The sequence below is a fragment of the Colossoma macropomum genome, unplaced genomic scaffold (assembly GCF_904425465.1).
Source record: "Colossoma macropomum unplaced genomic scaffold, Colossoma_macropomum, whole genome shotgun sequence".
Lineage (NCBI taxonomy): Eukaryota > Metazoa > Chordata > Actinopteri > Characiformes > Serrasalmidae > Colossoma > Colossoma macropomum.
Genome location: NW_023494785.1, coordinates 20,384,742 through 20,406,356, shown reverse-complemented (window position 1 = coordinate 20,406,356; position 21,615 = coordinate 20,384,742). Strand labels below are relative to the sequence as shown.

General features: G+C 36.6%; 2 protein-coding genes across 2 annotated transcripts; one reads left to right on the top strand and one right to left on the bottom strand.

The window, feature by feature from the left end:
* Positions 1-3,912: 3,912 nt before the first annotated feature.
* LOC118813157 (centrosome-associated protein 350) lies at positions 3,913-8,111 on the bottom strand. The gene is made up of 6 exons (XM_036578338.1): positions 8,027-8,111; positions 6,651-6,835; positions 5,043-5,175; positions 4,767-4,914; positions 4,309-4,548; positions 3,913-4,138 (listed from the first exon to the last, which is right to left on the bottom strand). The coding sequence occupies exons 1-6, from the start codon at positions 8,109-8,111 to the stop codon at positions 4,081-4,083; spliced, it is 849 nt and encodes a 282-aa protein (XP_036434231.1). The 3' UTR covers positions 3,913-4,080.
* A 9,097-nt stretch (positions 8,112-17,208) lies between these two features.
* Positions 17,209-20,496, top strand: LOC118813729. The gene is made up of 7 exons (XM_036579229.1): positions 17,209-17,348; positions 17,515-17,540; positions 17,637-17,735; positions 17,872-18,034; positions 18,202-18,281; positions 18,515-18,610; positions 20,196-20,496. Exons 1-7 carry the CDS (start codon positions 17,249-17,251, stop codon positions 20,451-20,453), a joined length of 822 nt encoding a protein of 273 aa, XP_036435122.1. The 5' UTR covers positions 17,209-17,248; the 3' UTR covers positions 20,454-20,496.
* The last annotated feature ends 1,119 nt before the right edge of the window (positions 20,497-21,615 follow it).

The following is a 21,615-nucleotide window of genomic DNA, read 5'->3' as shown; positions in this document are numbered from 1 at the left end:
TGTGTACAGACAAAGCCTATGATTTATATACTCGCACTACAAAAATGCTCAGTTCATGTAGTGTGAAATACATACAGCTCTGTCCATGAATAATTTCAAATAAATCTGTTACATCCAAAATTGACGTATTGCTCAGTTGTGCACTGCACAAACATATTGAGAAACTGAGCTACAGCAGCTTGGCTAACCGCACCGTGCTGAAACATACAGGGGAGGACAATAAAGTCTCTCTACAGTCTATTTAACAAAACCAGTTTAAAAGTCAGTCAAACAGAGTAAATTAGGCATATACAAACTTTGGTAGCAAATGTTGACTTTTTCTCCTCCGTTTTGCAAGCATATGTGTCTCCACCTGCACTGGGGAAGTGATTGTGATTGGGCTAGTGGGTGTTTAAAATGGGTTAAAATCACAGTATATTCCTGGTGGGAATTTGCAGGGCAGAATGTTTAAAGTGACTTAAAACTTTGGCTACAGTCACATTACCAGGTTGAAGTGGCACAGACACGATTTTTTGCCTTAATGTGACTCAGATCTGATATTTTCTGGGCTGTGTGGACACGTAAATCTGATCTTTTCAAATCCGACCTGAGCCACTTTCATATGTGGTGCTAGATCGAATACGCATCCGATTCATGGCCATGCGACCTTAATGTGAACGCTCAGATAGGAATTCATGTGCTTGTTTCCACTGCGCGTGCGCCATCATTCAGCGTTACCATGGCAGCAGCGCCGAACATAAGTTAAAGCCTGTAAACTGTGGAAATGCAACACATCTCACCCTTTTCGCCTTCGGTTTGCTCTAATGAGCAGCTGAGAGATGTTCAGAGTTAATTATCTTCGCTCGTTCTGCTGGTTAGTTTGTTTGCTGATGATGCACGTGACGCACGTGATTCATTCATTCATTCATTCTGGTGTCAGGTGGTATCGGATGTTCGAATCAGTGAATGTTTATGAGTATGAGTATGACTAAAAGAGCACAATATCAGCCGGATAACTGAAACCAGTATTGGCATTAATGCTTCCCTAATAAGTAGCAATTAATATTTAACTTCAAGAAAATGTTAATAGCAGTGGAATGTGACTTTGTGAGATATTTGCAATAGCTTGACCCCTTGCAACAGTTTTGTGTTGGCCTTACAGGCACACAATATGCAAATTATACAATTTTAGACCAAGTATACTGTATGCAAATTCTGTACTTTGCCTTATGCATGTGTAGATTTACATCAGATGATATCATGTGGTATCGGATGTTGGTATCGGTGAATGTTTATGAGTATGAGTATGACTAAATGAGCACAGTATCGGCCGGATACCCGAAATCAGTATCGGTATCAGTGCATCCTTAATAAGTGGCAATTAATATTTAACTTCCAGAAAATGTTATGAATAGATGTAGTGCAATGTGGCTTAGTGAGATATTTGCAATAGCTTGACACCTTGCAACAGTTTTGTGTTGACCTTACAAGCACACAATATGCAAATTACACGATTTAAGAGCAAGTATACTGTATGCAAATTCTGTCCTTTGCCTGTGTCTTGACTCATGAACAGTGCTACACAGTAAAAAATGCCAGTGCTATCTCAATCTATGTTTGCTCTCACACTTTGCCTCTGAGAGGCTTTTTAGTAGTTTTAGTGAAGTAGAACAGTTATCGCAATATGACATGAATAGCTGACCTTTTGTGAATGAATCAGTGTGTTTATATTTCTTTTTTCTTCATGCTTTCTTGAATATAACTTGCATTAATGTCACCAAATGTAAAAATGGTGGTATATTACATAAGCAAAGTGACCTTGCTGCCTAAGTTAAACTGCTACTGCATGACAATTAGCATGATAATAGCACAGTGCTAGTGAACAGCCACTTCTACAGAACTAAATTTCAGCCTCCTTAAAAACAAAAAACATTCTTTGCACCATAACATGTCCCTGAAGCTTCTGAAACAGAAACCAATCTCCTGCAGTCAAGCATTAAAGTATGTACTGTGCATGTGTACCTGTTTGTTTCTTTCTCTCCTCCTCTGTGGAAATTACACAGGAAGTACACCTGAGCAGTTACAGGGAAATTCACTGGGGAAAAATTGCAGCTTTCCAAGAAGGAAGTTTACATAGATTTAAGCTGTCCACTCCCAGCAAAAAGGCATGCTCAGGAAAATGCAAAGCAGCTCTATGTAAATTATCTACTCACAATTTGTTTAGCTCACTGTTCTTCACTGAAACGTACCCTTTTCCTTTTCTTTTTCTCTAAGGCAGGTAGAGTAGGGTGAATGGTATGATTGAATGCATACAAGAAAAATGTCAAGAAAGTAAAAAGTAGCACTTATATAGTGCCCAAACCAGTCAAATAGAGCATTACCACAAATAATTTGTCAGGCAAACTACCTTTTATAGTTTTGTTATAACGAAAATGTTGTGCTGATGATTAATTACTGTGGAAATTGTATGGTTCATATCATTTGTAGTGATGACTGGTATGATTTCTCCTCATCATTTAACTCTCTTGGCTCTGAATCAGACTATGATGAGGAAGGATTTGTTTCATAAATCACTCTGTACAATATACATAATTAGTCTCTTACGTAACAATATACTCTTCATTCTTGGTAAAAGGCAAAGCTACAACTGAAAAAATGTTTCTGTTCAGTAGCTCCCATTAGAAGGTGTAGTTTTACCAGTACTGCTAGTGCACACCAGTCTCAAACTAAATGTCCATGAGGATCCTCCGGTGTAAATTACCTTCCATTAAGGACCAAGCTTCATTAGATCTGGAAAGCATAGAATCAAAGCAAAAGCTTTTTTTTTTTTCTGTGCTATTTGTATTTTTCAGAGCAAAGACACTTGGTCCTCACACTCAGAAATAAAGGTACGAAAATGTCACTGGGGCAGTACCTCACTTGTCACTGGGGTGGTACCCTCAAGGGTACAGCTCAGTACCTTTAGTCAGGGAACATAACTGTACCATAATCCTTTGAAATTATATTTTCTAAGTAGTATTCACTCCACACACGCCGTCTCGTCTCCAGGCTTTTTATTTTATTGTTCTGTTCTAAAACATTATGAATTTGGTTATGAAAAGGTGCAAATACGTACTTTTCCACTGGGAAAAACTTACACAAAGGTAAAAAAAAGGTACACAACTGGACCTTAAAACCACTGTTGTACCTTTGTGGGTACATTTCCATTGTTTGTACCTTGATGAACAAAAAACGTACCTGCACAGAACCTTTATTACTAACAGTGCATAATGACAAAATAATCCTGGGCAGTTGGTTTTAAATTTGGAGTATGAGTCTAAACAGGTTCACATAGCTTGAAATGTGACTCTTCAATAACGACGAATTATAAAGTAATTATTAAGTAAATAATCTCATCTCAGGAGGTGTTTTTATTGGGCTCTGGGACTCTCATTATCTTGTCAACTATGAGTTACGTTGGTTGGAACGCTGCTGTTTTTATATACAGTTAATAGGTTATATACATAGAAATCTGTGCATCGTACGTTCTGTATAACCTAAAGAAAATAATGTGTTGCGGCAACTAATATAAAATACTAACATTTCAAATAATGATGACTTACATTTTTTAAAGTAAGTACAATTTCAAAACAAAATGTATTTCACATTTACTCAGTAATAGAGAGTTTCTAAAGGCATTCACACTATAATGTTAATGAGTGTTTCTAATGGAGTGTTTCTGCAATGTTCAACACATAACTACATTCCTTTGACCAGAAACAAAAAGGGATAAAAAACCTAAGCATTTGAGCAATAACAGCTTTATGAGTCTTGTATCACATTGGCTAGGTCATGTTTTATAGACGTTAAACATGTTTTATTAACCAAACAACAATTATTCAGAAGGCCTTTACTTACTAATCACATTTAGAGACAGGGTAAAATGCAGCAAACTCCAGTACTGTAAGACCAGAAAGATATAAGTTCCATTTAATAAGATGGAATGAGAATACTGTTTATTTTTGTACATGTTTTTTAAATGAGCACCTACAACTGTTTACCCAAGTTGGCATATATGTCCATAGGTTGCATTCTAACATCTCTGTGATTTAATTGGTATGTCTACTCCCAGGCCATTAGCAGCTTGCTGAATGCCACGAACGCACCATGTCCAGGCTTGCTACAGAGAGAGAGAGAGAGAGAGAGAGAGAGAGGGATGAAAAAATAAACACTGGCGAAGGATTGTTTCCATTATTGTATTATAAGTTTATCATATTTCTGGAGATGAATCACACTAATTGTCTCAGACTCTTTTTGTCACAGTTTTCCATGTGCAGCAAGAAGTATTACCAGTCAAAGTAGCATTGGCCCTCATAGGTGCCCGTTTGCTGTCCATTCTCAGCCAGCTCAAGCTCCACACCCAAGTGAATGTCTGGTGAGCCCTGCAGATGACCCAGGTAGCGTAGCGTTCCAGTGCTGATTCGACCAGAGGGCAGCAGAACTCGCACCCTGTGGCCGGTCTGCAAGTCCATTGGGGAATGGGGCACAAAGACACGGTGGGGGCCAGTCCCGCTTTTCCATGAGCTGACACTGAAGAATAAAAAATAAAAAATAAAAAAAACAGGATAAGAGAAGGAAAAGAGTAATGCACTCTAATATGTATTTTAGAATATTAAATTAAATGTTTGTGAACAACAAAAAGGCAATCTGTGAGTTATATCAGTTGGCCTTTGCTTATAGTTTTGTGGATTTGCTTGTAGTGGTGGTCTAGAGGCCTATACTAAGATATAGAGAGAAGTATGTTCTACCTAGTGCTGACAGACATGGCAGAGGTGGATCTGCAGTCGACAGCAGTGGAAAAGGTGGCCTGACTGCAGGTCAGACTGTTTGAGTAAACACCATCTTGCAGTAATCTCATATCCGGCCCTCTGAGCTGGTGAATTTGGTTCAAGCCACCTAATAGAAACCAGGAAGCAACAGGAATCAAATGCTTCCCGTAAAGCCTACTGGCATGAGTGGGTGTTGAAACTTGCTCGACGAATGTCATATCATGGAAAATCATTTTGGAGGTTGAAATGACTTACTGGAATAGTCGTGTTCTTTCTCCTCGAAATGCTGTCCATTCTCTAAGCCAGCCTCTGAGAAGATTTCACTCATTTCTTCAGAATCAGTGACTTTGTGCAAGGCACTCGACCTAACCACAATCTCAGAGTGCAGCTAAAAAAGGACAATTCCATGACAAATGTCTCATCTTCAAAGTGAGGTGTGCACTAGTCTACCGTAAGTGTGTAATCGCTCAGACAGTAATTAAGAATTAAACCTAGCCTTAGACTAAACAGCAGTGCCAGTGGTGAAACACCAGTGTAAATACTTTTTAGTCTAACCTTAGGCTTAATCTAGATCTAAGAAACTGGCCCATAGAGTTTATTTATGTCTAACCAGGCCCAAAAGAACATTTAAAAGTAACATTTTATTTTGAGGAACACATATTTGGGGTTTACTAATATCTTATTCTTTGTTCATTCAGGCTCAAAATTAGACTCTTCTGAATGGTTGATTAACTATGGATTAAGCTTTATGTGTTATGACTAGTATTTGTACATAATTAGAAGTCTGTTATGTGTAAATCATTAATTATTGCATTATTAGTTGTAATAATGCACAACAAGCACTTTGTTAAGATCTTATTATGCAAATTATTTGAAGTATGAAGCATCACCTAAATTCACATTATATTTGTGTATTATGGGAGCATTTGATGCCTATAGGTTTTTTGTTTTTTAATTATTTATCTTTTTATTAGTGTATTGTTTTTCTTTAGATTAGTTTTTAACTTAAAAGTTGATAAGAGTTCCATTAGTCATATATACTTCAAGATATGTCCCATGTTCTAAAGTGTGGTTTTGTCATTATCTGTTTAGAATATAAGATACAAACTGACTTACTGAAAATTTGGTTAGTGCTTTTTAACCAATTGAGCCTCTTTAATGAAATAACCCTCCCACCCTTTTTTGGAATATCAGTTATTTTGTTTTCTATTTTATTTTGTACAAACTTTTTCATTAAAAAGCCAAACTGTGCTTTAGTTCTGTTTTAGTGACCCCTTAATTTTAAATACAGGGCATCAAACAATGCCATACCATACATGTGTTTTTTAAGAAATGTCACATATAATGTTTTTAATAGCAAGAGCTCAATTAGTGACAACTAAAACTCTACTAAAGAATATGGAACATGTTTTTATGTATTAGTGGCTTATTAAAGCCTTATTAGCTGTATATAGGAATCAAATTCTGCCATAATATACTAATAAAATGTGAATTTAGATGGTAATTCATGCTGAATACTTTGCATAACAAGATTTTAACAAAGTGTTTATTGCACATTATTACAACTAATAACGCAATTACTTCACATAACAGACCACTAATTATGTACAAATACAGGTCATAGTAAATAAAGCCCAATGCACAGTGAATAACTCATTTAGAAGTGTCTAATTTGTGCTTTACTGAACAAAGACCAAGACCTTAGTAAACCCCCAATATGTATGCCTTAAAATAAAACGTTACCCGTTTAAGGGCTCATTCAACACTGATGAACAGATACTCTGTGAGAATTACATGGTAAGCTCATATCTCAACAGCACACAGCATTTCATTCCCTTTTGAACAAATGTTATGTCCACTAACCTGATCTCTCAGGTCATGCTGTCTTCTCTGCAGCTCTGTGAACCGCATCTCCCATGACGCCCTTTGACTGGCAATTTGAGCCTTCAGATCCTGAATCTCCCCCTCAGCCTTTAGTAACCTCTTGTGTAGGGCACTGCTACGCTCATGCTGATGAGTCCTCACCTGCTTGTGCTGCTTCTCAGATTCTGCAAGTAATGTGTTTTAGAAGGATGCTTTAGAAAGTACAGTGTGGTACTTCAAGTGAGAAGAAATTTGTAGTGTAGCCATCCTGACACCTGCTGGGCAGGTAGTAGCACAACATAATTTATACATTATGAAGTGACTGTAAGATGTCAGAACAAGTCATTTACTGTAACACTTTTTAATGGCATTACAAGTATTTTTTTCAAATACACTTAATCATAATAATTCAATATTTCATATTTGCTAAAGTCATAAAATTTATATGTTATGACTATCAAATTACTAATACATTATAAAGAAACTATAACTGATGATTTGATTTCTACAATTCAAAATAATTATGGATTGCTGGTGTAATTGTTCAAAATTTAAACGGTACCTTTTATTAATGTGCATGTAACTAGTATGTACTTACTAACAATCATTAATAAACTATTAGATTATGATTAAGTTAATGTTTATTGGGTCCTGTTATCATTAAGTGTTACCACCACATTCTATAATAATGAAGGCATCAAAATTATGAAAAAGTCTACATGAAATCACTCCACTCAAAAATGTTGGCCTTATATCACATAGGGCTATTTAGACTCCGCCCTCCCAGGTCACAACACAACTGATTGACTGAAATATATTAACGAAAACAGACATTCCACCAATTATTTTTAATGAAAAATTCATGGCAATTAGGATCATTAAATTATTGTGATACCAACTAAAATGACATTTTTTGTTTTGGGTATAATTTCACGAATAGAGACGATCATTTTTAAAATCAAAATATCCTTAAGAAAACTGCAAAAAAAGCCAAGATTGTCCAAACTTTTGACTAGTAGTGTGCATCTCTTATTGACATTCATCTTATCTTTTTTATGTGGATATTTGCTGAGTATTATACACACAAGCAACAGTTAATTAATCATGTACTGTCGCTAAGGGCACCTCTTACAATCACCTGCAATATGTGCCTCACTTGCAGATTCATGTGGTATCCAAGGTGTAGATTTTATGGCACAGTAAGGGTTAACCTATAACACAAACCACATTGTCTGTGATACAGCGTACCACTAGACTTATTTATGCCAAAAGGAATAAACAATGATTAAGTAAACAGAAAAACAACAGAAAAACAGGATGACAGAAGTTAAGGTATTAGAACTGATAATTAAACAAAGAAACCTGGCTTGACTCACCCAGAAATACCTCCAAGTGTAAAGCAAGCCCTTCAGAGTCCAAACAACCGCTGACCACAGGACATATGCAACCATTTTGGGTCATTTTTATTGCCGCATGATTGCTAGTTAGATGCAAAATCTTTGATAAAGCAGAGATCAATCGACAACACTCTTAAAAGTAAAGGTACCAAAAAGAACCGTTTTCTGTAAATGAAATATGGGAGTGTGAGAAATCTACTCGGACAGGGATTAAGCCTTGTCCTGAACTGCATATTCATTTCAATGGAGAATCTCCATTCAGATTGCTGTGTAGTCCAGGACTAGGCTTAATCCCTAGTTAGGAAACTAACCCTTAAAGCTTAAAGAACCTCCACATAATGTAAAGGTTGTAGGCCAACTAAGGGTTTCCCATAAAACCATATGACTAAACCAAGAATCATTCAGGAATCTTTATTTTTAAGAAAAAAAAGGGATTTGGTAAATATTCATCATTGGCAACAAGTGACTACATATTACATTACACACTTCAATGGAATGAAAACAACAACTAAATTCCTTTGTAGTAATTCCACCTTCTAAGTACAGCGTTTCTAATCTCCCTTAATTTAAGCATGTACACAGGTTTTACTCCAGCACAACAATCACACCTGTCTCAGGTCAAATCACTAAACCAGACACAATGAATAAATACCTTGATTGAAGAACGTTGCAACGTATGGCTTAAGTCCTAGTGTTGTAAGCTTTTGAGGAGTCCTACCAAGGATAGATAACTTTCTCCATTCAGCTTTTGGTCACACTGGTCTGCGCAGGACAACCTGTTGCTACGACTGAGGCTGCTGCTGACGAGACAAGCGTGACAGTAAATCCTATCTAATCTGCTTAACCACTGAGCTGCATGGTCCAGTTGTGTCCAACCACACATACTAATTTTGGTCTCTGATCCTATTTATCCAAGTCTAAATAACTGTGCATTGTGAGGAAGTGAGGCCTTGTGCTGTATGTTAAATCCTCAATCCGCCACAAACTAGAATTAGACATGCATGTTACATAGAATCTCGGTGGAAAAGCAGCACAAAGTAATCAGAATACATGCATGAATGGTGATTTGTTAGGCACAAAATGCAGTGATGTCATGAGGCCAGGCACACAAATGGTCTTCTCATTCAGAGGCTTGTGTTGTTCCGCAAAGTTGCCACAAGATGGCAGAAGCATCCCTTTCTGAATTCTCATAGCTGAAAAACAACAGTATGGATGACTATGCCCAATCTTCCATTAGTGCACTCATGGGGGTTCAACTTAAGTGATTGTTGTTACTCATGGAAAATCTGCTGCTAATTCTGGGTGATAAAGCTAGCAGAGTTTGATTTTTTAAACTAATGAGCTCATATTTTTGCTTGTACTATTTCCACTTCACCTTATGTAAAAGAAAAAAGAAAAGAAAAGACTATTTACATAATATTATGCTGTGGATGACCAATGGACAGATAATTAATCTCCATAGAATGACTGCACTCATTGAGACATCACTCATTCATAGCTTATGCTATAGATGTGCCCTGTATTGATGTAATTTCAACTGTAATATCTGTAACAGCAATCATTACGTGTCAAGCAAATACAAAAAATGTTCGCCTGAGTGATGTCAGCATTCATTTAAAATTGTAATGTGTTTGTCTAACACAATGGCAAATATTAGATGTAAGTCTATTGTTTGAACACACATATTGTTCGAGCCTTTGTTTAAACACGGCCGTTTCACTATAAAAAGATTATTATTGTCATATTAGGTTTTCGAGTGAAACAGGAGTCCTCAGACAGCACTACTGGGTTTAACTGTAGTGTTTAAATGATGATGTGCTGTTTGCCATCAGCGGGGTAAAACAGACTATGGTAAACATTAGCAGAGTAATCTTACCATAGCATTCTTCTTCCAACGTACTGTCATTTATTTCATGTTTATTTTATGTTCATTTACAGTTTATTAATATACAAAACTGTATAAATACTTTTTTTTTTAAATGTCCAACTGGTCTTAGATGGAATTATCTGTGGTACAAATAAATAAATAATCAACTATGCTGCTTGTACAGTATTTCTGTGGTGTTCAGAATGGGCAGGGTCTAACGTCATCTTACAAGTAAACACACTGAGCTGAGGGTTCTTTCTCAGGGGCTTCATTAAGCTCATACAGCCAAAGCCAGATGCTGCTGTTTCGTTGTCTTGAATCTTCCAGGAGAAGCCCCAGAGAAACCCAGGAGAAACATGGAGCATGCCTGGGTCTCCACCCACTCTGTAATGTTTGCCTACAGGGACAGAGCAGGCCATACACCATTCACTGTATTCAAATAATACCATCATAGCTAGCCATTTGTCATGTTCTGCCACCTGCTTGGTCATAAGGTTCTATTTTTCCTGTAATTCTGAATGAATAATATTCAGTGTGTGTTTATCTTATGTTCTGAGTGATAAATGGTGATCATTATTCTTAAATACATGATATATGCTTATATAATATTGAACATATATCTCATTAAGGTAACACTATAAAACAATTTTTAAGTACATTTTGTTTAGATAGCCTTTGTTTTCGACATTTCCTCTTAAATGCAATTGTGTACATGGCCAAACTTTCAATACTTAAGTGGAAGTGTACAGTATGTTGAGGTAAACCAGGTCTGGTGTGCAAATCATAGTGAGCGTTTGTAAACAGCATCACAGAAGTTATTTTCACAAAGTGTACAGTGCAGGTAAATTGGCATTAGCAGCTTAATGCTCAAGCATACAGCTAACAGCATAAACATTCAAGTAAGTGAGTATACAGCTTAACTGTTCAGGTATAGTGAGTTCCAGTTAAAGTGCATATAACATACTGAGCACTTTTCTCAGATTTTTAGGTGGATCCACAACCTTTTCCTTAAAGCTGTACTATGTAAGGTTTGGGGATTTGGGGACCTCCCTGGTGGAAATGTGTCATTGTATGCAACATGTGGAAGCACACTTTGTAACATTGGTTGTGCTTCAGGCCCTTTTCAAGAGCAGATGATTTTGATGATTGCAAGCTCAAGAGTATTTAAAGAGAACTCAGTCAAAACTTAGTGAAGGACATGTGTTCTAAGGATCTGAGTGACTTGTTTACTATTGTCATCATATAATCATCAGTATAATGTTGATTTTGAGATCTAAACATCGAGCCAGAGCTTTTTTTGAGCCTGTGTGTGTAACGTTAATCAGTAAAGATGTATGACTTGGTCCAAAAAACTTCCTCAAAATCCGACCCAATGCCTTTGAAATTTAAATGATTATTTCAGGCTGTACAGGGCGACTCACAGCAGTGCGTGCACACCATATTTTTTCTCCTGTCTCAGTAACGCTATTTCTTTCAGTTTAAAAAAGCTAACATAGTGAAGCTGTAAGTGATTTCACTTTGTTGATACACTTAAGTATTGTTCTGGAAGACTTTATTGAAATTTAATCATTGTTCTTTCACTCAATAATGTTTCCAAGAGAAAAAAAAACAAAAACAAACATTTTTTTACTCTTTACATTTTCATTTTGACCCTCAAAGTATTCATTATAAATCTCAAAGACCAAGAGACTGTCTTCTTTTTCTCTTGCCATGAGTTCCCATACATTTGAGTTTATCTATTTATTTTCTTATTAAAAAAAACATCCAAACAAATTCATAACATTGTGAAATGATACTGCCGCAACTAATTTGTCTTTGTGTCCTGCTGATTAGTCATCAAATCACACAACCATGCATCACACACCAAACAAAGAAACTTTATATTTAGCGGTTACAAAATATACTTTTTACTTTTAGACACTTGAGTATGCATATTTTTAGTTCTATACTTTTAACTGAGTAAGATTTTGACAAAGACATATTTTTTTAGTTTCTTAGTAAATAAGAAAAGTGAGAGTCTCTGTCTTTTTTTTTAAGTCATACAGTGTACCTTCAGTCAGAGTTACATAAAGAAGTATGAATAAGCATCTCTGAATTTGCCTAGGGCCATTGCACAGGTGATTTGATTTTGGTTTTAATGCAATCCAGTACCACATATGGCCTCAAGTCCCACAGAGATTATGGAAATGAGAGAAATGGAGCAAACAATTGCAGGAGTACAGCATGTAAATTCATAACCAAATTTTTTGAAAGCTGAATATCTCCCACAGGCCTGCATTATTTGTTTTTGTTTTTGATGTATGATTTTCCCCCCTTCAGTTTATTCATATAATCTATATTCCTGACTGAGTAAGGCACTAAAATAAAGCCCAAAAAGAATGTACAGTTTCTCATAGTTTCTCAAGTTTTTCTAACAAAATCTCAGCTTCAGGGATGTGTTACACCTTGTTCAGGGCACTGAGCTTCCACATTTACCTTATCAAAGGTGAAACTGAAATGCAGAGAACCCTATAGAACCAGAAAAGGTTATGAGCAAATTCATTTTAGACAGTATTAAAACATGATACTTAGTTTGTCTTCATTTTTTGAATGGTGGGATTGCAAAGTAAGTGCATACAGTCATCCTTCTACCGGCACTTGAGCTAGAAAAGAAACAACAGTTCTGTACTGACTGTACTGACTCCATATATAAACATTATATTCACTCTTACATTATATTTACTCTTACACTTTGAACCAACCTGGCTTTGCATCTCACAGCCTTTCATACTTTAAGCCACTCATATCCATATTCCTGTTCTCTACCTCATTTGTCATTTCCCTCTGCAAACAAATTTGCATTCTTGTGTAGACAAACTATCAGAGAAGCAGAATTGTTTACATGATCCATAGCCTTCACACTGCATGGTTTAGAAACTCTTTTTCTGATTTGTATCGAGTTCTGCAGTGTTAAAATCTCACAGTGTGAAGTTAGAGTTGTAACAGATTATTTTCACAGCACACTTTTTCAGTTCTAGACCTCTTATACCTCTGTTTTCCTTTAATCAGAAACTACTAGTGCAATCTAGATTAGTCAGTGACCACAGTGGGATCTGGATGTGAACTGTGATGTGAGATATGCATGGTAACGAGTTTCCAGAAAACACAAGGCTGATTTTTCTGACCGGAGTGATCTTCTGTGTGGGGTCCTTAGCTTCAACTATGATATGTTGTAAGATTGCAAGTAACATTATATATATATATATATGATGATAGGACCATTACAAATAATAATAAAATCATTTTACATGACTTCATTACTTCATTCACTTACATTGAAAGTAAAGAGTGTTTTTGCCCTGTCCTGTAAAGTTAAGATTTTGGAGATACTTGTTTTTCTTTGGACAGTGACAATATAATATAATATAATATAATATAATATAATATAAAATTTAACATGTAAAAATAAACAATATATCATCATGTCCAACAAAACAAAAAATCTCCACAGCATGTCTTTTACATTTTGTGAAAATCTCATGATGAATGGCCAAATAGAAATGCTTCAAAATCACTTAAGAATAATATGTTTACATTGACTTACATTAAAAGTTCAGAATGTTTTTACCCAAGAGTAATATGAACATATTTTAAATGAGTTTTGAGCTTAACATTTCAGAGACATGATTTTGATTTATTAAGCACTATGTCTATGTGAATAGTTTTATTTGAAATTCTTGCCTTGCTTGAAAAATGACTGAATAAATAAAATAATACAACAATCTTGACCAGCCATGTTGTTTGAGGGAGGAGAGGGAGGGGGTGATTGGTGTCCCTTCAGCTCCAGCTGACATGTGCTCTCTTCTTCAAGGCCTCACTGAGGTAGATTAAGTGCATATATTGGTATATTTTCATGATCTTCTCAGTACAGTATGATTTTATTCAAAAAATGAAATGTTTTAGTTGTCAATTAAATTAAATTCAAGCATATAAAATAGTAGGTCACTAAAAATGTCCCACCAAAACCAATCAGTGCTGTGCTTCTGCTTTCTTTGTTATTTAAATTGTGAGTATATGTACTGGGAAAAAGTATTCGTGAGGAATCAAACACCTTCACCTAGAAAGCATTTAGCTTCTATTATCAAAAACAGTGGCATATACTGCAAGTCATGGAAGAAGCACAGATAGAGCCACCAGAGTCAATTAGGACAATTACAATATTGTCCTGTCTAACAGTACAAAGTAATGCAGCAACACTAATAATATGGTAATTAGTCACAGTAATCCAGTGCTAGGATAATTTGCAATGTTAATCATATTTAGATGATCCAGCTCTTAAAAAAACACATCAAGGAGCCTTTTAATCATATGACGTGAATGGTTGCATGACAGTGGACTCACGTGGCTCATAATGGAAACATGTTTTAATTAAAGCATTTGTGATTTAGTCACTGTAGAACAATGCTATCTCTTCATCTGAGTGGACCAATTCTTCTAGCTGTCCAAATTTTGTCCCTCCCCTCCTGGCTAGGCGTGCAATCAGGATGGCGAGCTGCTCAAAGTTTCCACTAATTAGACCACCTCTGGTGTGATGTCAGCAGGGAGACAGCAGCAGGATTGGAGAGAGGGCAGAAGAGAGAGGAGAGTGAGGAGAGAGAGAGAAGGGCATCGTGCCAGACGCTCTTCACTTCAGCTGCAGCTGTCATTCTCAGGCATCACTTTCCTTCATTCTGGATAAAAGTAAGTACAACTTTGCGGCATATATTTTATAAATAGAAATTACAGTGCTGTAACTTTGTGCTGTATCGGATGTGAGTAAGTGCTGAGAGATTTCCAGATTAATGCTGCCAAATAGCTGCTAACAGGTGCTACAGTAGAAGCAGGAATAATCAACACACCAGACACTCTTTTTACACAAAGTAACTGATAAACTGATGGTAAGAGACACATTTTTCCTCAATTAAATTGTTGAGGATCATGCAATAAAATAATAAGATCACTAATCTTAGAAAAGCCCCCATGGAGTTCAGTTGAATAAAAAACTTTTTATATTGAGATTTAACTGTATGCTCCATGTACAGTGCATTTGTCTATATGCATTGTTAATCTTTACCATATTTCTTACCATATTTGCCTAAAAGGCAGTTGTGTGAAACTGTATAAGTGAAGAGTTTTGTTCCAAAATGCTGTATATCCGTTTGTAAGAAATTTGAATAGAACACGTTTTTGCAAAAAAAGCAGCTGATATAAAAAGAAAAGCACATTTGTATTCTTCTAATGAATATGGTGTTAATCATAATATAGCACTGATATTTCTTGCACGTGCAAAGCTCACTCCCAACAATATATATCATGAAAAGTCTTGAAAGTGGGCTGTAATGCACTTTGAAATGAAATCCTTCAATTACACCCTTTAATTGACCTTAAAAATTAAATGTATATTTTTCTCTTCCTTAACTGAAGTTAAATAATCATGAAACACTGAATATTAGCAAGCTGCTTTTAAAGTAGGAAGCAGAGAGAGAAACAGAAAGAGAGAGAGTGTATTTTGGAGGACCTGTTGATCGATGGTGGTTTCCAGGATAGTTTCCTAAAGGGGTTATGCATGTTCCTCTGGGCAGTAGGTGTAACGAGCTGTGCTTCGCGCTTTTACCCAAGAGATTCTCTGAGAACAAACAAGTTGTTAATTGTGTGTGAGCAACAAGTCCCACTGAAAGGGAGCCATTATGGTAGCTATGGATATGAAATATCTTCCAGTAGCTTTCTATGTATGAATTCATGATTTGTTGTATCAGATCTGCTTTTTAATTATTAAAGACAACAGCATAGGCTGGATCCTCAGTCCCCAAACAAATACACCCATAGACTTGGGAGCACAGTTACTTTCATGCGTACTCAGAGCACACTGCAGCGGCACGTTTTACTCAACCAACATGAGACCTGTTCATTGCAACAGTACATGGTGATACATGACCTCTAATAGCATCCCTCTTTGTAGACCAAAGGAACAACTGCCCTTGAACAAATGAGCATATTGTTATGCAACATCAACAAAAAAAATATTGAAATCTAACTTCAACATTAACATGCGATGATGAAACTAGAAGAAAAATGAGAATTTTCAGGAGTCATTTTTTTATTGTGTCTTGTGAAACAAGTTGCTCATTATTAAAAATGGAAAATTTGTTGCAGATGGATTGATGGATTGTGTTGCTTGTCTGTTTTGAATATGCAAAGGTGATGCGATTCCACTTTCACAACAACCTTCTCGTGACACAGAGCTTATTTTTACAGCCAATTGAAATGTTTTGTTTATTGTTTCCATTTTTTTCCAGAACAAAAAGAAACCATATGCTCCTTTATCTAAAAACTAATAGAGATATGTGCAGTCACTGAGAGAGCAAATTTTAGAATCAACATGACAGTTTTCTGAATTAACTGTAATTTGGCTGTGTATTTGCAGATAACCACAGAAAACATCACAGTCTACGTCCAAAGAAAAGTATGGGCTCAAGCTCCTGCTCAAAAGGTAACCTTCTGAAACTGCTATTGACATCTACTAAACAACACAAAAGATGTTTACACAAAAGAAGGCATATAAATTATTCCTTCTATTATACGTGTATATACAAATATTCAGCAAGTATGAGTGACAGTGTGCTTTTATAAATTAAACAGTAGGATATTTGATACATGGCAGTTTTATGAGCTTATTCCTGGGGAGAATCCTGGGTTGGATTACATACAGAACACATTCATAGCACTCTCTACTCTGGCAACATTTAACTATGAGAGTAGTGGTTGTGAAGCACTGTTAATTATTCAAATAGATTCAAACAATTAGTTCTCTTATATAAATATATAGAAAGAAAATCGTTCTTCAGATTGATGCAAATATATATATATATATATATATATATATATATATATATATATATATATATATGTGTGTGTGTGTGTGGATACACAGTACCAAGTCAAAAGAAGTGAGCAGTTAGAACCCATTGTTCTGAAGTAAATATATCCCAAAAATCAGTCTGAAAATCAGTGTATAAAATTAAGAATGGTCAATACCTAGTACTTAATAGCCAGTTTGAATGGAAATAAAATATAAATGGAAGATGCACATACAGTTTCACCATCTCTTTCTTTTCCCAGCAGGCTTTCTTCTTTTTTTATTATTGCAAATGAGTTTGCCCTCATGTGTAAGGGGAGAAACTTCCACTGTCTCCTCAGACGCAACATCTACACTTTGGACAGATAGTAACACAGCAACAGATGTATCCACTTCTATCACCACACTTTCCGGTCAGATTTCAAGCTCCACTTCACCGAATACTGTCAGCACAACGTCCATGACCACCATGACCACCAGTGTCACCATGACCGACAATGTCACCATGACCGATAATGTCACCATCACCGTGACTACAAATGTGACAGCTCTAAGCTCAGGTAATGGATTACAGAGAGGAAACAGTACAGTGGAAATCTGATTATTCACAAGTTTAAAACAAAGGGGTAAATGTATAAAAAACACTACCAGACAAAAGTATATAAAGATATAAAGTAAGTATATAAAGTTGATGTTTACCCGATAAAATATTCCTCTGGTTTGCAGGTTCAAACAGTACAAACACGTCCATGGTGAGTATAAGCAACCTGTTGGCTTTGGGCCTGAACAATCAGCAGTAAGTTCAGAAATGTGGGTGTTGATTTAGTTTTTCATCTGAATTTTCACAGCTTTATTGTCGAATTCTCACCTGTAACCATACGACATGCCACCACACATTCATGAACACCAACGCCACCCTCTGCCCAGCTAGTGCCAAATACTGTGAGGTATAAGAATGTATCTATATTTTAATTAAGTATTCACTTGTACATGTTTATTATGAGTTTCATGGCAATTTCATACCATACCAAAAACTGTGAATTTATTTTGAAATGCGGTGACTAATATTCTTTGATGTTTAAGTTGAGGAGAGATGACACCATGAGGTATTTGATTGACTGCGCTACAGCCTGCCCCACTCTCTGTACCAATGCATCTCAGATCAACTGCTCTGTCAACTGTTGTAGCTCGGAGACCTGCCACCACGCCATAATCGCTAACCTCCTGAACTCCACCATGATGTCAAGTACTGCTAATCCCACTTTTTTTCTTGTTCTGCTCATGCCAGGATGTTTCATAAATGTGTATCTGATGTCCCAGTGGTTTATTTTGAACATTCCTTTAGTGCATGGTGGTTGTGTACTGTAGACTTGCTCTAAGCTATCAGTTCTGGTCTCTTTTTCCTTTAATCAGTGACTTCTACAACACAGTCCACCACTACAAACACTACTACTAAGGCCACCACAGCTGTAACCACCACTGCTCCAACCAATGTAAGAATGAACAAAAAGCGGTTTACCTCGCTATATGCAACAACTAAAATGCATCTTAAAAAAGGAAAAAAGGCAGTTAAATGTTTGAAGGAAGCATTATACTCAAATGGATAAGACTGAAAAGGCCTAAAAATGGGTTAAAAGTATAGCAAGATGCTACAGAATATGGGTATTCATTAAATATATGGGCTACACTCACTACTTTTTTATGTTTGTATCTTTACTGTCAACAGGGCAAGAAGTGTCATAAGATCAGCTGCAATGGGGACACCTGTTATCAAGGCAATACAAATGTGGTGCTGTGTTCTCCTACTCAGAACTACTGTATGGTAAGAAATCACACTTAGTAAGTAAGTAAGTAAAGTTTATTTATATAGCGCTTTTTACAACAGGTGTTGTCACAAAGCAGCTTTACAAGGAAATCAGCATTACAGAAAGAAATCCGGGTCCCATGAGCAAGCCAGTGGTGACAGTGGCAAGGAAAAACTCCCTAGGAAACAGGAAGAAACCTTGAGAGGAACCAAGACTCAGAAAGGGAACCCATCCTCCTCTGGTTGACACCAGATAGTAAACATTGTTAGTACAAAAACAGGGAAAACAGGTGGAGCAATGATTAATTTGATTAGTTTAGTTCATGCAGCAGCATCAGCATCAGTGGGGTCAGGTTGTGAGGGTGAGGTTTGCACGGCGTAGTACAGCATGGAGCTTGATGGTGGTCAAGCCAGTCCAGAGGGCTGGCGAGCAGTGGCACCCAATCAAGGCAGAAGAGGCAGCAGCATCAGACGCACAGGATGGGCAGCTGTTCAACTTGGCAAAGGAAAGAAAGAAAGGAAAAACACACAGAGAGTCAGTTCTGTAATGGGTGATTGATTGATTTGATTAGTTTAAATGATTGATTAGTTCAAATGATTAATTTGATTAGTTTAGTTTATGCAACAACAGCATCAGTGGGGTCGGGTTTGTGAGGGTGAGGTTTGCACGGCGTTGTACAGCAAGATCTATGTAAACTCTACTACAGTAGTAATGAAGAAAAGATATAGCTTTGAGGTAACTAGAATGATAATTGTATACCGTCTACTGCAGGGGTGGGGAACCGAGGTCAGGAATCCAGCACAGTTTAGTGAATTCCCTGCTGTAGAACACCAATTAAACCGGGTAACTAGCTAATGAGTTGTATCAGGTGATCTTGAATAGGAAAATCACCAAACTGTGCAGGTATCTGGCCTTCCAGGACTGGATTTCCCCACCCCTGATCTACTGTGACATATTGCTAGCCAGCGGTGGGTACTAGCAAGTCCCATTTACTCAGTTATATGTACTTAAAGGCCACATAGATGTATAAAAATAAACATTTTTCTTTTCTTTTATTTCATTGACCAATACAGTTATAATTCATTTTTTACATGATTATCTCCAGCATCAATGTATCCCTTAGAATAAACAGACTGTTTTTTTCCATATCTTTAAGACTGATATATGTAAATGAGCTCTGTTCTGATTTGCTGCCCAATATTGTGTCTCATTCAAAAAGTAATTCAGAGCTGAAACATACCTCAGAAGTTCAGTGTGAATGGGTGTGGCTACAGTGATGTGGGCTGTTGAATCTGTCTTTTACTTAGTTCCAATTTAGCCTTTCACATTTCATTCCATTCTGTTATGTTGGTTCAACAGCTGGATTGCTTTGCTGCTGCTCACACTTCTCATTTTGAACATAACAGAGAAGATTAGTGCCTAACAAACATCTGTTCCTATGCTGATAGATGCTGGATGTACTGTTCCACTGCAGATCTATAGGGAACTCGATACTCAAGTAGCTTTATTGACAGGATACTTTCTCACTAAACTTCTCATCCACTGTAATAGTACAGCAACATTTTACAGAGGAAAATCTACCCTGTTTTTTCTTTCTCTCAGCTAAAAAAGGCGACAAGTGGAACGGTGGTGACCTGGACAGGAGGTTGCAGTGAGGACTGCAGCAAAGAGACTGCTTGCTCATCTACAACGTCTACCTGCTTCTTAGAGTGCTGTAATGCTACTACCGCGGCCTCCTGCCTGAAGCTGACCGGTGCAGTGAACATGCCCAGCTCTGCCACCAGAGGGCTGTTCTCTCCGATGCTGCTGATGGCCTGTTCATTGTTCCTTTGGATAATAAGCATGGCTAGTTCAGCATAACAGGCCTCATGTACCCATCAAGCCTCAGAATCGGCTGTAGAACACTGCAGGAAGACTTTAAAAAAACTATGTATGCATGTGTGTATGGGTGTATGTATGTGTGTGTGCATTGAATAAAGTGATGCACTGAAGTAATGACATGAATACATCACATTAGCACAAAGTAACTACAACACAAAATTGTGTTACATATATATATATATATATATATATATATATATATATATACATACACATATGTGTGTGTATATGTATGTATATATATATCAATGCATCACTTTTTCTGTTTTTGTGAGTATGTGATGTGCATGTAAGTGCATGTCAAATAAAGCTTATATACACTCTGTCTATAGAAATCTATATAAAGAGAGAACATACAATGAGAAAATGTCTATGATTTAACTGCACAGAGTTTAACATATATAATCCGTACATTAAGCTATAAACAGTGCAGCGTGAGCCATGGCCTAGCCTGGCAAATTTCCTCCTGTTACATACAGATATATGCTGAATGATTTAGTTTTCGCATGCTTACTGTTTGACATGGCCATATTGCAGCGAAGCTTGTTTTTGTAGCAAATGGTTTCCTTCAGTTTGGACCTTCCTTTTTGATTGTTGTCTGCTGTTTACAGATGTTTGGAAGTTGTGGAGACAATTAGTTCGATGAAATCCTTCGTTATTTCTTCAAAAGCAGACAATCAAAACCTAAAGAATAATCAGAACACACCTGGCTTCCAATCGGGTGTTAATAGCCATGCGTTCCTAAGGGTTAAGGCTGCCTGAAAGTATACTGAAAATGCCATTTCTACACAGGACTGACAACCAAACAAAAAAGGGAACATGCACTTTGAAGCTATAATACTAGACATTTGTCATCAAAACAATATTTGAAACAAAGGCAAAGACTGTAGCAAAGGATTTTTAGCTTAAATTCAAAAACCAAAAAGCTTTATTTTTGCACGTTATCATCACTGTAAGATTGTACAAACATGTCTACAGTTTATTGTACAAATTAAATAATTATTGATAACATTTGTTTTTGTTTGTATGTTTAATTTTTATATAATGCTAAACACTTTTTTCCCCACAGCATTATCACTGATTACTAAGTGGGTATATAGAATGTGGGGCCTTAATGCATAGTGCCTAGGCTGTATGCTGT

What these genes read in the sequence shown, in the direction of transcription:
- LOC118813729 (XM_036579229.1), top strand. Translation starts at nt 17,249, where the DNA reads ATGACCACCATGACCACCAGTGTCACCATGACCGACAATGTCACCATG. An exon ending in ACAGTACAAACACGTCCATG is followed by an intron (nt 17,541 to 17,636) that starts GTGAGTATAAGC and finishes GAATTTTCACAG; the next exon opens with CTTTATTGTCGAATTCTCAC. An exon ending in CTACTCAGAACTACTGTATG is followed by an intron (nt 18,611 to 20,195) that starts GTAAGAAATCAC and finishes TCTTTCTCTCAG; the next exon opens with CTAAAAAAGGCGACAAGTGG.
- LOC118813157 (XM_036578338.1), bottom strand. Translation starts at nt 8,111, where the DNA reads ATGACCCAAAATGGTTGCATATGTCCTGTGGTCAGCGGTTGTTTGGAC. An exon ending in GAAAGAACACGACTATTCCA is followed by an intron (nt 4,915 to 5,042) that starts GTAAGTCATTTC and finishes GGTTTCTATTAG; the next exon opens with GTGGCTTGAACCAAATTCAC. An exon ending in GGCCAATGCTACTTTGACTG is followed by an intron (nt 4,139 to 4,308) that starts GTAATACTTCTT and finishes CTCTCTCTGTAG; the next exon opens with CAAGCCTGGACATGGTGCGT.